At 37.7% G+C, this 14,122-nt stretch overlaps 2 protein-coding genes across 3 annotated transcripts; one reads left to right on the top strand and one right to left on the bottom strand.

Moving 5' to 3' along the window:
- Window positions 1-227: 227 nt before the first annotated feature.
- LOC146460729 (uncharacterized) lies at window positions 228-5,520 on the bottom strand. The gene is made up of 3 exons (XM_085087768.1): window positions 5,178-5,520; window positions 755-1,038; window positions 228-339 (listed from the first exon to the last, which is right to left on the bottom strand). The coding sequence occupies exons 1-2, from the start codon at window positions 5,299-5,301 to the stop codon at window positions 767-769; spliced, it is 396 nt and encodes a 131-aa protein (XP_084943894.1). The 5' UTR covers window positions 5,302-5,520; the 3' UTR covers window positions 228-339; window positions 755-766.
- Window positions 5,521-9,061: 3,541 nt separating this feature from the next.
- LOC146460728 (uncharacterized) lies at window positions 9,062-13,093 on the top strand. 2 transcript variants are annotated; one of them, XM_085087711.1, is made up of 6 exons: window positions 9,062-9,206; window positions 9,617-9,668; window positions 10,500-10,594; window positions 11,029-11,284; window positions 12,324-12,434; window positions 12,971-13,093. In XM_085087711.1, the coding sequence occupies exons 3-5, from the start codon at window positions 10,519-10,521 to the stop codon at window positions 12,409-12,411; spliced, it is 420 nt and encodes a 139-aa protein (XP_084943837.1). In that variant the 5' UTR covers window positions 9,062-9,206; window positions 9,617-9,668; window positions 10,500-10,518; the 3' UTR covers window positions 12,412-12,434; window positions 12,971-13,093. The 2 variants fall into 2 exon arrangements, with proteins under 2 accessions (XP_084943837.1, XP_084943838.1); XM_085087712.1 differs by lacking the exon at window positions 9,617-9,668 and having other exon boundaries at window positions 9,069-9,206.
- Window positions 13,094-14,122: the final 1,029 nt, after the last annotated feature.

The following is a 14,122-nucleotide window of genomic DNA, read 5'->3' as shown; positions in this document are numbered from 1 at the left end:
CTTGTAAAGTTTTGACCAAAACATAAAATCCACGTTACAATGCTCCTTTAAACTGTCTTTTATTTGTTTTAAAGACCCCGTGGATTCCACTGAAATTCCTATTTATTTATTTTTTTTATTTAAGACACTGTATAGACACAACCGACCTGACCTTATTAAAAGGGAAGACTTAGCAGTAGGTTTAAATTATTTGCGGATCATTCAGTCATGAAGCACACAGTCATATATATAGCTGTTTCTTTCCTTTAATTTGAATAACTTGGTTGTCTCATACAGTTTAATAATCTGAATTCGTTTCATTTCTTTGTCACCGGATAGTTCCCGCGCCTTAACACGATTCTGCAAAGTAAAAGATAAATAAATAAATAAACAAAAATATTAAGGGACGGTTTGTTTTACTGGTGGGAAAACTCATTGTCGTTAGCTTCAACCACAACAAAACAGTAACCGACAAAGTTGGGAAATCTAAATTAACGAGTGTTTATAATAGAAAACCACAATGTGGTGTTCACTTTTGCGGCCACTTACCATGACATCAAAGTTCTCCCTCAAAAAATCCCCATGATGGTCTTGTTCTGTTGAAATGTATGTGCAAATGATAGGAGGCAAGTAATCTAGTAATGAATGCAGATAGCTGAATCGGAAATTCCAGGGAAATAAAATATTCCCATGGTCTGGTGATCAGATAATTAAAGAGATTCTATGCTGTAATGAAGGCCGTTATTTGAATTTATGAAAACTAAAGGGGACAAACCTTTTGAAGAGTTTACCGCAGACGGAACGCCTCAGTGCCAAGAGATGGCACACAGTTCAAGACCGAGCAAAAGCAGTCAAACTGTGGGGGCCCAGCAGGCACCATCCGGGGCTTATTCTCCCATCCTGGGCTACAAGCCAAGTCAATGTATCGCGGGCACAGGGGTTCACACAGGAAGCCTTCATAGTGTTCGGACACGTGACAGGTGCATATGTATTGGCATCCTTCATCCGGGACCATGGCCTGTCCATCTTGATATAAGCTGTCAAAGTATTTGCACTGACCTGAAGGAATGTATGGCATGATTAGTCACGCCTTTCCGTTTTTCCTTATCATATATAAATCAATAGGAGAAAAACGAGGATCGGTAACTTACAGTACGGACCGAGAAAACGAGTTTATAAAGATATGAGGTTAATTGGGCACGCAGGAAAGGAAATTAGTTGAAGTCAAGGGAAATTTAGCAGGCCGTACAGTGAAATACGGCCCGCAAAATTGACCAATCACATCGGGCGTACTAACTGAGACATATAGTAAAAACAACTACCTTACAGTTCACGTTCGTGTTGAAGAAGAACTTGATACGATTAATGCACTGCAAGCTTAAACTTTATTTTATAAGGAATGTAGCTTGATATCAGCAACACCCGGTGATAATACTGCAGTTATTATGTTTTCGTAATTGCAAAAAAAGTTTGTTAATAACATTAAAGCCTCAATTATCGTTTACCCTTAGCTAAAAAAGACAGCTATAGAAAACGAATGTTTTAAGAATCCACTCTCAATTAGAGTGTGAATGTACTAACGTTATAATCCGTTCAAAACTTAAATCATATCAGTAAACAGCTGTCAGTATTGCTGGTTTAATTTTCAGTTGGTCTGATCCAAATAAAGAAATACGTGTCTTTTATGTGTTGTCGATACGCCACTAATATTATTCGGCAATGAATTACATGTAGTGTCAATGTCAGAGTGCCTTGTTTAGCAAGAAAGTAGGAATGAAATGACTTTTGGACGTTACTGATGTATGGTATCAAAACTGATCCTATGAAAGGGTGACTTTTGTTAAGAAGCGGGAACTTCTGTGAGCATTTCCTGGTTAGGAGGATAACTACAGATGCCAGCTTACATTTTGGGCAGTATGTTATGGTAGCCCCATCCAACGAGATTTCAGTTTCATTTTTCCCCAAGACAGGAAACAATCAGTACCTTTCTAAATGAAAATATTTGAAAGATATATTTTGAACTGCGGATGAAAGATCAAATAGAAGAAAGATCCTCGCAGTTACTAAGCATCTTAAGCAGTTTCGAAAAGAAAGCCTGAATTATTTTTAGGCTTACTTTTTGCAATTGTTTAAGTTGCGTAGTAACTGCGAGGATCTTTCTTCTATTAAATATACGTTTCTGTCGTATCCTTAACAAGATTTTTATTGTTTCTGCACTAATGAGCTGCAATTAAAGGCTGGTTTCCCTATGATCGCAGATCGCAGATCGCAATAAGGTCTGCGATCGTCTGCGATCATATGGAAACTACTATCCGCGATCGTCTGCGATCCTGCGATCGTGATCGTAGACGATCGCAAAAGATAGAACCAAAGGCTGGTTTCCATATGATTGCGGATCGCAGATCGCAGATCGCAAACAATCGCAATTGATCGCAGGAGATAGAACATGGTTCTATCTTCTGCGATCGTCTGCGATCACGATCGCAGGATCGCAGACGATCGCAGAAGTAGTTTCCATATGATCGCAGACATCGCAGACCTTATTGCGATCTGCGATCTGCGATCCGCGATCATATGGAAACCAGCCTTTAGATAGAACATGGTTCTATCTTCTGCGATCGTCTGCGATCACGATCGCAGGATCACAGACGATCACAGACCTTATTGCGATCTGCGATCCGCGATCATATGGAAACCAGCCTTAACCGAACTATTCTTTGCATTTGAAATGCATCAAATGCGACCTTTACTGTTTTAAACTTACGTAGACTTGTTTTCAAGGTAAGGAGTCCGACAAACTACGGGCAACTGAGCTCATAAGATTAAAAAATGCTAGCGACATTCGGTTTCAAATTTCACACCTTTGCCAGACACAACAACTGCCGAGGAAGACCGACTTTTTTATTTGAACACAATTGAAGACGGCGAAAGTAAATGACAATCAACTCCTTCCTGTTGGGTACATTGTCCTTGTCAGCACCGTTCCTGGTTTAAAACCAAATTCAATAACAAAAATAGGAAACTGAATGATTTAATAAAAAAAAAACAAAGCAAAAAACAAAACAAAAACAAAACGGCATAGCTGAACGGGCAGACGGTGTTTAGGGTTGGAATGCTGGAAGCCGTGAAACGAGAGAGTTAGCAGAACGAGGTATCGATAATGACTTAACGCAGATTTAGAGAGTTCAATTGACATCAGTTAATGTAATCAGTGATCACTGATAATAATAATAATAATAATAATAATAATAATAATAATAATAATAATAATAATAATAATAATAATAATAATAATAATGACGTTCTTAAGTTACTTAGTGCGCATGTGCACCCTGCACAACAAAACGCCTTTGTAACGAGATAAGTATTCCATTCTGATGACGTAGCATTAGCCATATTTTGTGCAGGTAGGTCAGTCTGGCGAGTCGTTGATCTTTATATTCTCAATATCAGTTCCTTTTGTTTTAACTCAGTCTTGTAAAATTTGTTTGAGAACTACACCAGCAACGAGACCAGAACACGTGGTCGTCATTTTTTTGTCTTCCTTTTCTCATAGTTTCCAAAGAACTATTACCCAACGGAACTCTTTACCTTCCGAAATTTCTAAATCAAACTCCACTTAGTTATCAGTTTTTTAACGTTAGACCTATTCTTTTAGTTTTTGTTATCCTCAATATCGAATTTTGTTCTATTTCTCGTCCTTGTAGTTGTAGATTTTACCAATCCTTCTTTATATATGCAAATGCAGACGTAGATAAAGAAGTGGAATACTTTTTTGCGTACTAAGCTCAAACACTTAAAGAATCCTGGCTTCAAATCAAATCAATTAACAGAAGCTGTCACAAATGAGGTTTATTGGTACATCTTATCGGTGCAATCGTGCAACTCTTCACGGGCATATCCATCATATCCGGCCACAAGGCACAATTTAAGTTCATTTCGAGTTTACACATACAATTACAAGAACATTTTTTCACCAAAAACGGACATAAAGAAAAGGAGCTCATGTTTCTAAAATAAAAATAGTTCTCCGAATTCCCAAAAGAAAGACAGGAATTTTAATTTGTCGGTGCGCTGTGTTTTAAATAACGCACACTGAATATTTTTTTTCACTTATTTTTTACATGACGAATTAAATTTCAATTTAATTTTGCATCCTACAATTTCAACGGAGGTATAGCAGAGAGTAGTTAACAAACTAATTATTACCCTATTTTTTAAAAAATAGAACCATTCAGCTTAATACGTTGGTTGACTGCAGGCAAGAATAAATTAAGCTAAAGGTGAAATAATAATCGCTGCTTTTGATTTTAACCAACTGTTTGCTGGGGTGAAGGGAAGGAATCCAGTAGCAAGTAATCCTTCAGTTCTAATCTTGAAATCTTTGCTGCTCAAAGGATTATGTAGGCTTAAGGAAAAAGCCGCGCGTGCAAGAGGGGCGCACCCATATCACGGACATATTTAAGGGCAGAGTACTTGACTTTGGATCAGTAATGCCTCCCAGCTAATACGTGGGTTCAGCAGACAAGCAAGGCGCATAAAGAGAAAACACAAAATACAGCTGGTCAGTTTGAGTAACTCTTTCCCTATAGTACAATGGTACTATTGTAGCCGCGAACAACGACTTACTACCACGAAACCTTAGCTTTCAGAAAAGAAAACTTTCAACGTTTCACGCTGGATTTTCTGTAATTGGTTTCTGGCAGTAAGTAGGCCTAATTAGTTATCTTTCTAAGTAAATGTTTTGATGAAGTCAGCTGACGAAATTAATTTACAATTGACCACTGCCAATACCTTCACAAGTCAAAGGTCCACAATTTTGAGCGATAAGCAAACGTTGATATAAGATTTGTAGCCGCTATCATCAACTCTTTGTGTGGCATCCCAGAGCCCTTAGCGACACACGTCGCGTGATAGAAAAAACACTAAATAAAGAGTACAAAAGCTTATACTTTTAAGCAAAGTACTAAAGCATGAAATACCGCCTACTTTTCCGAAGTTTATATCATGTACACAAACCCCTTAACACTACAACGTCAACGTTCAGTTGTCACTGAATTCAGAATTGCAAATCTCAAGCAAATTATCTGTGATGTGTGCTGGCTGACGCAAAGAATTGATAGCACAAGAACAACGGCAAATTGTTTGAAACTGGTTCGTCGGCTGCAATTTTAAACACGACACAAACGCTAACTCACCTGAACTCTCATCGAAACTTTTTTCTAAAATCATTCCTTTGAACTTCGGATGTAAGAATTTGGTCTCAGCCTTGAAGAAAACTGAGGACACGATAACAATGATAGCAAGAAACTTGAACAACATGGCAAAATGGCTTCCTGACAGCTCCAATCTTGTTCTGGCGAAGAACCGCTAAGATTTCCTGTGGTCGTTCCAAGCGTTCTGTACAAAGTGTGCTTGTTGCGTCAATTTTTTTAATGTTGTAAACAATTTTAGCGATCCCATGAGCTTCCGTTTGTTATTCTAACGCACGCAAGCCACGCTCATTAGCTTAAAAATCACACGACAGCCGAGTCCGAGAAGGTCAACCTTGCAGATCACTTAATCAAAAATGGGGCGAGGTTGTTTATCACATTGAATGCCAATTCCTTTGAATACCAATGGTAACAGACATCAAAGGTTGAAAGCCGAACATCAATACTGTATTTAATATTGCGGGTTCCTTAGTTTGGCTTTTGTGGTGTTTATGGTTCATTACACTTCCTTAAGAGACCAAAAAAAACAACAACAACAAAAAAAAACTACCCCTATTCATGATGTCTCCCCAATGTTACTGATAGAGTTAATCTGTTAGCATGAAGCATGGATATTTAAAACGTAACATAATTACAAACCAAAGCATTTCTAATCATTTGATCAATGAATAGACGCTTAAAGCAATCGATGTGGCTTTTGGGAGGTGAGTCATTTTTCCGTATGACCCCGGTTGCCAAGCCATTTGTGTTACCTTTACCAGGGTGTCTGCCAACACTGCCAAGTGTTGATATGAAGGCACAAGGGCCATAAATGTAGTCTGAGCTTATAAGTGTGTGATGCGTCTGTCACGTGGTTCTAAATTATGGGTCTGCGGAAGAAATGCCGATTTCAATAATATAAAAAACAAAGCTTATATTGCGCTTATGTCCAGAATCTCTAAGCGCTTTACAATTTTTCTGAGAAGGTAAGGAAACAAAAATCATACCTAAATATTTACAATACTGTATAACGTCAAAGTTTACATTATAATTATAGCGGATATTAATGAAATAATACCATTAAAAATTCACAAAAAATCAACAGAACGAAGAAGGTTACGTTTAAGGTCCTTTACAGTTAGTGTGGAGGTGATGCTCCTGGGAAGAGAGTTCTATATAATGAGGGAGCGGCTATACAGTGAAACGCCCTGTCTCCAACACCCTTTGGCAGATACACCAATCCCCTCGTTCCTACATGGTGGCAGTATCTGTAGGGTCACAGTTGCATCGAAGTCGTATACACCTTCTGCCCACCAAGGCGATCCCCCCCCCCCCCCCCCCCCTAGCCATGTCTCCAGCTTCGGAACGAGATAGTGATGAGCCCAGCCCTCCTGAGCCATTAAACAGTGAGGCTGCGCGCATCATTGCTAATGAAAATATTCTTCATCCTCATGAGCTGGCTCGTGACCCTGTGTAACTAAACAAGTGGTGGATGCCGCGAAAATAAGTAAATAACTAACACTGAGGTGAATGTTTTTTAGAATACACAAAACCAGTGAATCAGAGACTGAGCCGGATTTTGTCCCCGTTTGAGAAGCTCTGAAGCAAACTGGGCCAAGCCACAATAATGTAAATGGCCCCTGATAACCTAACAAATGAACACTTTGTACAATTGCCAACCTGAAAGAAACAAAAAGGTAAAAATTAACTTATAGCTAGTGAAACATTTTAAGAAATACCAGTTATTTTGTATTTTCCGGAAGTGGTTGAATTTTGTTGCATTTTCGAGGAAATGTGGCAATTTAATTCCATTTCTTCTGCTCTCTTCATTCCCGACAAATTGCCGGCGAAAACAATGCTGGGGGATGTGTGGCAAATACTATCCGGAGTTTGAGTAGCCAATCAAAGAGCGCAAAAAATCCTCTGGTTTGGTTTCTGCCAATATTAAGTGTCTAGGAACTGCAAGAGCAAGCTGGCAGGAGGGTATCAGGTATGTTCAATGATCGTTAATGATATGATGCATACACTGTAAATTCAAAATACTTGTTTTAGCCCCAAAATTGTGGCTGATTTGGTTAGTAAAATATAGTGTTATTTTGAGGCTAATTTATCTCAGAGTCTCCTAAATAGGCTTCAAAATAGACTAATCTCAAGGGATGAAATGCACCTAGGGGCTAAAATGAGTCCATGAGTAGGCTGAAGAGACTTGTTTTAGTCCCAAACTTGGCGCTGATTCGGTTAGTAAAATACAGTTCTTTTTTTAGGGCTAATTTGGCTCTCCTAAATAAGCGCCAAAATAGTCTTATTTAAGGGCTGAAATGCACCTAAGAACTAAAATGAGTCCCAGAGTGGGCTGAAGAGACTTTTTTTTAGCTCTAAATTGGGGCTTATTCAGTGAGTAAAATACAGTGCTATTTTCAGGGCTAATTTGGCAGTCCTAAATTAGGGCAAAATAGCCTGAAGAGTGAAATGCACCTAAAGACTAAAATCAGTCAAAGAGTGAGCTGAAATGATTTTAGCTTGATAGCGACATCTCGCCCACCAAAATGACTCCAGGGGGTTGAATCAGCTCCCAAGTCACTCGAAGGCTAATTATATATTGGCCCTTGGGGCTGAAACGATGTTTTGAATTCAGTTACAGTGTACTGAGTTGGCTATGAGTAGTTACCAGGTCATAGATGTTTTCCCCCATAAATTAAAGCAAATATTGAATCACGAATGTGGTTCTATACCCTTTGAGTTTTCGGATGAAATTTCAAGCTTTTCCAGTATAATATTTTTGTGGTGCCTACACCTTTCTTGTTTCTTCCTGTTTTACTTCCAAAACGAATATGAACACAAAATTGGAGGTCAAAAGTTATACTATGGCAGTCTTTGGCATAAAAGAGGTCGCTAAAAAATTCAGTAAGCTTCTCACTATTTGTTGAAATGTTTATTTGTCAAACACCAGACCAGTGTTTTTGTTTTTTCGTTTTTTGTCACCAAAAGTGCTGCTGTTTAATTCAGACTGCAACACTTATTTTTTAAAGATAATCCTACACGATTACATTCTGTACGTCTTGCTTTTTCGGTTTTGTTTTTTTTTTTGTTCAGCTTTAAACTGAGAAACTAAAAAAAAAAAATGAAAAACTAACAGCTATGAGAAATCGGCGAATCCGCAATACCATATACCAAAACTTTTTTTTTTTAAATCGATAGTTTTGACCATTTTAAATTTGTTTCCTTGTTATTAAAATTTAAATGAGTCTGTGTTTTAGATGTGTTCCAATATCTTTGTACCGTTTCCATGGTATAATTTGCATTTCAAAAGACTCACAAATTATCCGGCTATTCATTAAAAATAATTCTAAAAGAGCAAAAGATTCCTCGGTATTAAATTTAAATTTATATAAGCAACGTTAAACAGCATTTTAAAATTTCCTATTAACTATTGTGTATCGTAAAGTCATTCGCGATACCTTCAATTTATCTCACGATAATATTTGCATAAGAAAATTGGCGTTGTTAATTTACTTTCAGTCTGCCAAACGTTTTCACGTACAACAAACCGAACATAACATTTATTTTTCTTTCGTTTAACGCAAGGAAGCAGATGTCAAAAAACTTAATAGAATGAATATTTTTATTTAATTTTATTTAAGACGCGAAGGGATACCAAAAAAATATTAAAATAGATAAATGAAAATCCCTAGAATTCCGGTAAAATAAGAGGTTTTCGTTTGCTCAAGTGACATAAAAATAGTTCATTAATTAACTTCACACGCAGTGATCAATTCTATTGGCTTCTGCTTGTGTTTCCCGATGTCCGGTGATTCTTGTTTCATTATCAATCCCATCATAATATTTCACAGCGAAAAATAAAGCCTGATTTGAAACAATATATTTTGCGTCAGTAAGTTCATTATGAAATACTATAGTATGAAAACATAGAAGACTGCCGCCGGCCTGTTCTGTTGTTTAAGTCTTAAGCGCGACTCTTCTTTTTGGCCGTGTATTTCAAGCCAGGAACGGCAGTTATTGAGTTGTCTTCACCCTGTAAGTGAAAACTCCCTTATAATAGACATTTTCGATAACTGGCATAATTTCTTGTTAACTTGATTTTTCAAAAGATGAAATTTATGCTACACATTTGACAGAAGCCTTTTTTTTTCTTGTTGAAAATAATCTGGAAATTAGATGTAACAGGACTCAAGAGTCTATATAAAAAAAAAGAAGTGAAACGTCTTAAGAATGAAGAAAATGTATCCATTGAACATTTTCCATCACCATATTTCCGTTTCGTTCTAAAAACTCTTATCTTTCAAATGGCACTAGGCACCCGACGTCTCCAAAACTCTGTCACTATTATTTACCAAAGAACTGACAGAACTACGTTTTCTTCGATAACATGATTTTTCGTCAACTCGCTGGAAATGACAATGTTTTGTTGTCTTTGATTAACATAGAAAAATCCGAGCCTTCCGAGAGGATTAATCTGCGCCGCCATTTTAGCAGCAGGTTAGTCGCTGTTTTCTTCATTTCTCTCTCCTCTTCTTTTTAACATTGTTCTTTTAAAATTTTCTCTATGATAAATGTAAGTGAACTGGCAACTTTATCACATGTCATTGATGTTTGAACGGAAAACTACTTTTCGACTGTAATCCTTATAATTCAAAGACGAAAATTTATTTCAGACTTGATATAGAAAACGGAGTCAGTTCCGTGTAACTGATTTTTCCTCTTTATCTTGACTCTGTTTCAGGTGACATGAAAAAAATTGACCATATTCACCCTTCCATATTTTGCTATCACTTTGTTTTAATGGAAAGGAAGAACAGCTTTAACAAACAACATTTTAAATAATCGCTATGACGTTTCTTTTCATCGGAGGTTACCATAATATGACAAAGCTTTCATCAAAAATCCAAAACAATATTATTTTGTATTGCTTTTGACATATCCACGGAAACTTGAAATCAGTGAGACGCGGTACGTATAAGCGATCGCAGCTGATCATTTTATTAATTCTCGATAATAGTCTAGCTGACAACTTACTGAGAGCTGGGCGTTAAGCGTTTGATATATTTAACCCCTATTACTAGAAAGATAAAACATTTTCAATTATTTTTGTTTTTATTTTTTGAACGTGGTTTGAAATAAAATAAAGTACATTTATAGTAACCCATATTGTAATCTACATGACAAAAACTCGAGAATAAAACCAGAAGTTGACCGAGGAAGCCGAAGCGAAAATTCTTCAATACTGACGTCTAGTTGGTTTGGATGTATAAGTTAAGTTTGTGTGAGAATGTGGTATAATATTATGGTACACCTTATTTTTTCGCGCAGAATCAGCCAATTAGCCACCATGTTGCCAGCTTATTTGATATTTGCTGCGACCTTCTGCACAGTGACGTCAGCAGCTTCTATTTCTTCCGCTGATGGTAAGAAATTAGTAACTCATTGGTTATAAAGTCACAGCTTTTGGGGGAGCCGTTTATACAAAGGATTTTTTGTTTAGTACATCAGAATGTTGGGAATCAATAAAACATGGCCGGCAAGACAAAATATGGCTGGAGGAGAGGGGGGACGGCTACTCTAGAGGCCTCAGTGGAGGAAAGCGGCAACCCTGAAACCTACAATTTTTACTGTTTTAGTCTCCGTCATGATTGTTCGCTAGTTATACACTCTGAGATGTGTAGGCAAAATTAAATAATTAAAATGAATAAGTGTCCTGTCTCCAATAAGTGTCGTTCACTGAGCACTAAAATGAAATATGTGCTGGCGTGTTAAATCAAATCTTCACAAATCGACAAATCGACACATTTGCTTGCATAGCTTCCTTCACCTGTGCAGTAACAGCTTGTTTGACTCGTAGGTTATTGTGAGCACGAGGGTAAAATGTTCTACGGAGGCGAGCAGGTTGTTCTTCAGGATTGTCAATATAGCTGCCAGTGCGTTGTGAATGAAGGTTATTCCTTCTTCATGTGCGAGCCCCTCTGTAAGGGATACTATGACGTCATGTGTGCGGATGGCGAGGAGCCTTTATTTGAGATGGAGGACAGTTCAGTCCCAGAATGCAAGTGTCCTAAATACTACTGCCCTGAGAGACATCCCATAGATCACTTCATAGAGTACGTATCTTTGTCTTTTACTGTTTACCAGTGAAAATAATATGGAGATGTGTTCAACAGAAACACAGTAACAGGAAGATTCATTTTGCAGGGGGTGATATAGGTATACCCGAAGAAAGAAAATCTTAGTTCTCCTAACAGCAATTGAGGCTATCAGCATCTTATTTCCCTTTTATTGTCAGTGAATCTGGGCAAGAAAAATTGGCGTCTTAGTGCTTTTATGCTCAAAGAAAGATTAAGCTGCCAAATTTTTACCTTTTAGTTTTGACTTAATTTGCTTTTCAAAAACATTTTCAACGAACGGGATGAAAACTCCTCGATTAACTTTAAATCGTGGATTACCGTTAATTGGCTTTTGAACAGTAAGGGCGTTTTATTGGACTACCACTTATTAACACACCGTAAATGCTCGAATTAGCGCCCAGCTTCAAATAAGCGCCCCGCTTCGAATTAGCGCCCCTCCCCAGCTCAAAAGTTGTAATAAGCGCCCCCCGCCCCCGCCCCCGCCCCCCCCCCCCCCCCCCCCCTTCCCGAGAAAAAATGTGTTTCGGTACTCGGTACGATATACGAGACGCATTGTTAAATAGTATATATAGTAATGTCCTTTCAAAGTCGCACGGGTTTGCTTCTAATTTCCTTGACACAAAAATCCAAGAAGGAAATGAGTTTCGGTACTCGGTACGATATACGTTTCGCGTTCTCAAAAAGTAGTTTTCTATAAGGTTTTTGAATTTTTATGTTGCAGTTTGGTTTTAAATAGTAATAAAGATAGTGTCATTTTGAGGCTAAAAATTGATAAACGAAATAAGCGCCCTCCTCTCGCCTCAGAAAATTAAATAAGCGCCCCGGGCGCTTATTCGAGCATATACGGTATACACCTTCAGGTTTCGTCATCAGTTTGGAATTCTTCCTGCTCCGTCAGTATGAGGCCGGCGTCCTTTCGTGAGGCAACGCACGTGCATCAGAATCTTCAAAATGTTTGTCTCACAAGATAGCGCAGTGGTTTACCTGTTTCCTTGTTTGTTTCTGTTCATTGTAGTTATGGAATCGATGGCGGATATTTTGAGCCAGATTTAGATATGCAGACAGATGAAGTGGATGAGGGTGACACTGGCTACCTTGATTGAACTCACATAAGTGACTCGACACGGTTAGTGGGACGCCAAGTAATCAGTGGCTTCTATTAAAATTGGAACGTGTGTTAAGTTACGCTAAACAATAAGTGAAATCTCTTCTGACACAAGGGAAGGGAAACACCAATTTAGAAGTCTTCATGAGATCCCGGCGTCTTTCATGTACGACTCATTGGGAGACTCAGTGAGAAATGAGAACCTCACCTTTAACTAAGCTTTTATGACATCATGTTTGACGAAGAAAACTTTAGATTTCTTTGCAACTATCCGAATTTCTGAGGCAATTAATCTTCTTTTGTGTTTCATACTGCAACCGACAGCATTTGATTGAAATAACAACACCAGGACCGGATCCACGAATCTTTTTTTTAAAAAGGGGGTTGTCAGTTGTAGAGGGGAAGGGGAGAGGGGGGTCAATTATGACAGGTGGAGTGCGACACGAATAATACATTTGAAAAAAAAGGTTTTTGTCTGGGTCCTCATAGATATGCGACTAAATTTACACAGTTCGTATTATTCACTATTTAACTTCAATATTTATTCTCTTTTGCAGAGGAACCACGGACACCTGACAGAGCTGTGTTATATTCTCTGGTGTTATTCAATGTTTGCCAAGATACCTTGAATGTAATTTTGTTGCTACTTCCTCGCGTCATTAAAATTAATCATTAAATGACCTGATCTGACCATCACTTCCATCGAACATTTTCTATAAAATTAATTTAGGGTCATCTCAGACAGTGTGTGATCGGTTCGCGAACCAAGAGTATCTTCCATTTTCTATTTTTTTCGCAGTAAATTTAGAACCAAGTTTTGGTACACAAAAATAATTTTCTTTGTGAATGTGTTGTGAAATTTTTTGATAACATCGGGCAAAAATAAAATAAATGATTCAACCTCTGTTGGATATGTGCATGCGCAAATGGCAGGAAATGAAAGAATGGTTCTCTGTCATGGTTTTAGTTCTTGATTTGTTTTATCACTTTGTAAAGGAAATCTGGTTTTCCCAAGTTTATCTTGCTTAAATATTTATTTACTCAACAACGCATAAGAAAAAAGCGTCACTCGCGAGCACTTTTGTTGCCCTCATTTAATTCTTTCTGATTAACAAGCAAAAAGTATGGCTAAACCGGAAAAGGTAAAAAAACATTTAAAAACATTTTTAATAACATGCAGATTTCTTTCAGAAAACTCTCCCCCAGTATTTTATAGAGTTTAAACTCACAGACCCTTTTACTTTGCATGGATGTTTAACTGATTCAGGTCAGATGACTGTTCCATAAAGTATTGTTACATTATGCATCGAAAGGCAAGTTGATGATATGGAAATGTTTCAAACAAAGAAAGGGTTTGTAAAAGCGTTACTGCCCAAAACAAATTCAATACACAGAGCCCAACAAACTATTTCGATCAGTACAGTTTAGTCAGGTTTATTGATAACTGGATCGGTAAACTTTGTCGAAATCTCCAGGCAGTAATTTTTTAAACTTAACCACTGGACTGATTAGAACTAATTCCAAAATGAATAACCAGCACGATATTTTTCTACCCACAGTATTGGACGTTATTGAAAAATTAAATTTCATGACATGCTACTTACAACCTGGGTGATAAGGCTAAATGAAATGATAATATCAGTCCCAAGCTGTTTTCTTCCTTGTGATAGCTTGGGGTACGAAAATCGCCGAGGAGATCGCCACGAGCT

The sequence above is a fragment of the Pavona decussata genome, unplaced genomic scaffold (genome assembly GCF_977016875.1).
Source record: "Pavona decussata unplaced genomic scaffold, jaPavDecu1.1 SCAFFOLD_207, whole genome shotgun sequence".
In the NCBI taxonomy this organism is placed as follows: domain Eukaryota; kingdom Metazoa; phylum Cnidaria; class Anthozoa; order Scleractinia; family Agariciidae; genus Pavona; species Pavona decussata.
This window is presented reverse-complemented; position numbering and strand designations above follow the sequence as displayed.

Coding starts and splice junctions, on each gene's coding strand:
- LOC146460729 (XM_085087768.1), bottom strand. CDS start 5,301: ATGTTGTTCAAGTTTCTTGCTATCATTGTTATCGTGTCCTCAGTTTTC. Junction 1,039..5,177: donor AAGTTTCGATGAGAGTTCAG/GTGAGTTAGCGT, acceptor ACATTCCTTCAG/GTCAGTGCAAATACTTTGAC.
- LOC146460728 (XM_085087711.1), top strand. CDS start 10,519: ATGTTGCCAGCTTATTTGATATTTGCTGCGACCTTCTGCACAGTGACG. Junction 10,595..11,028: donor TTCTATTTCTTCCGCTGATG/GTAAGAAATTAG, acceptor TTTGACTCGTAG/GTTATTGTGAGCACGAGGGT. Junction 11,285..12,323: donor CCCATAGATCACTTCATAGA/GTACGTATCTTT, acceptor TGTTCATTGTAG/TTATGGAATCGATGGCGGAT.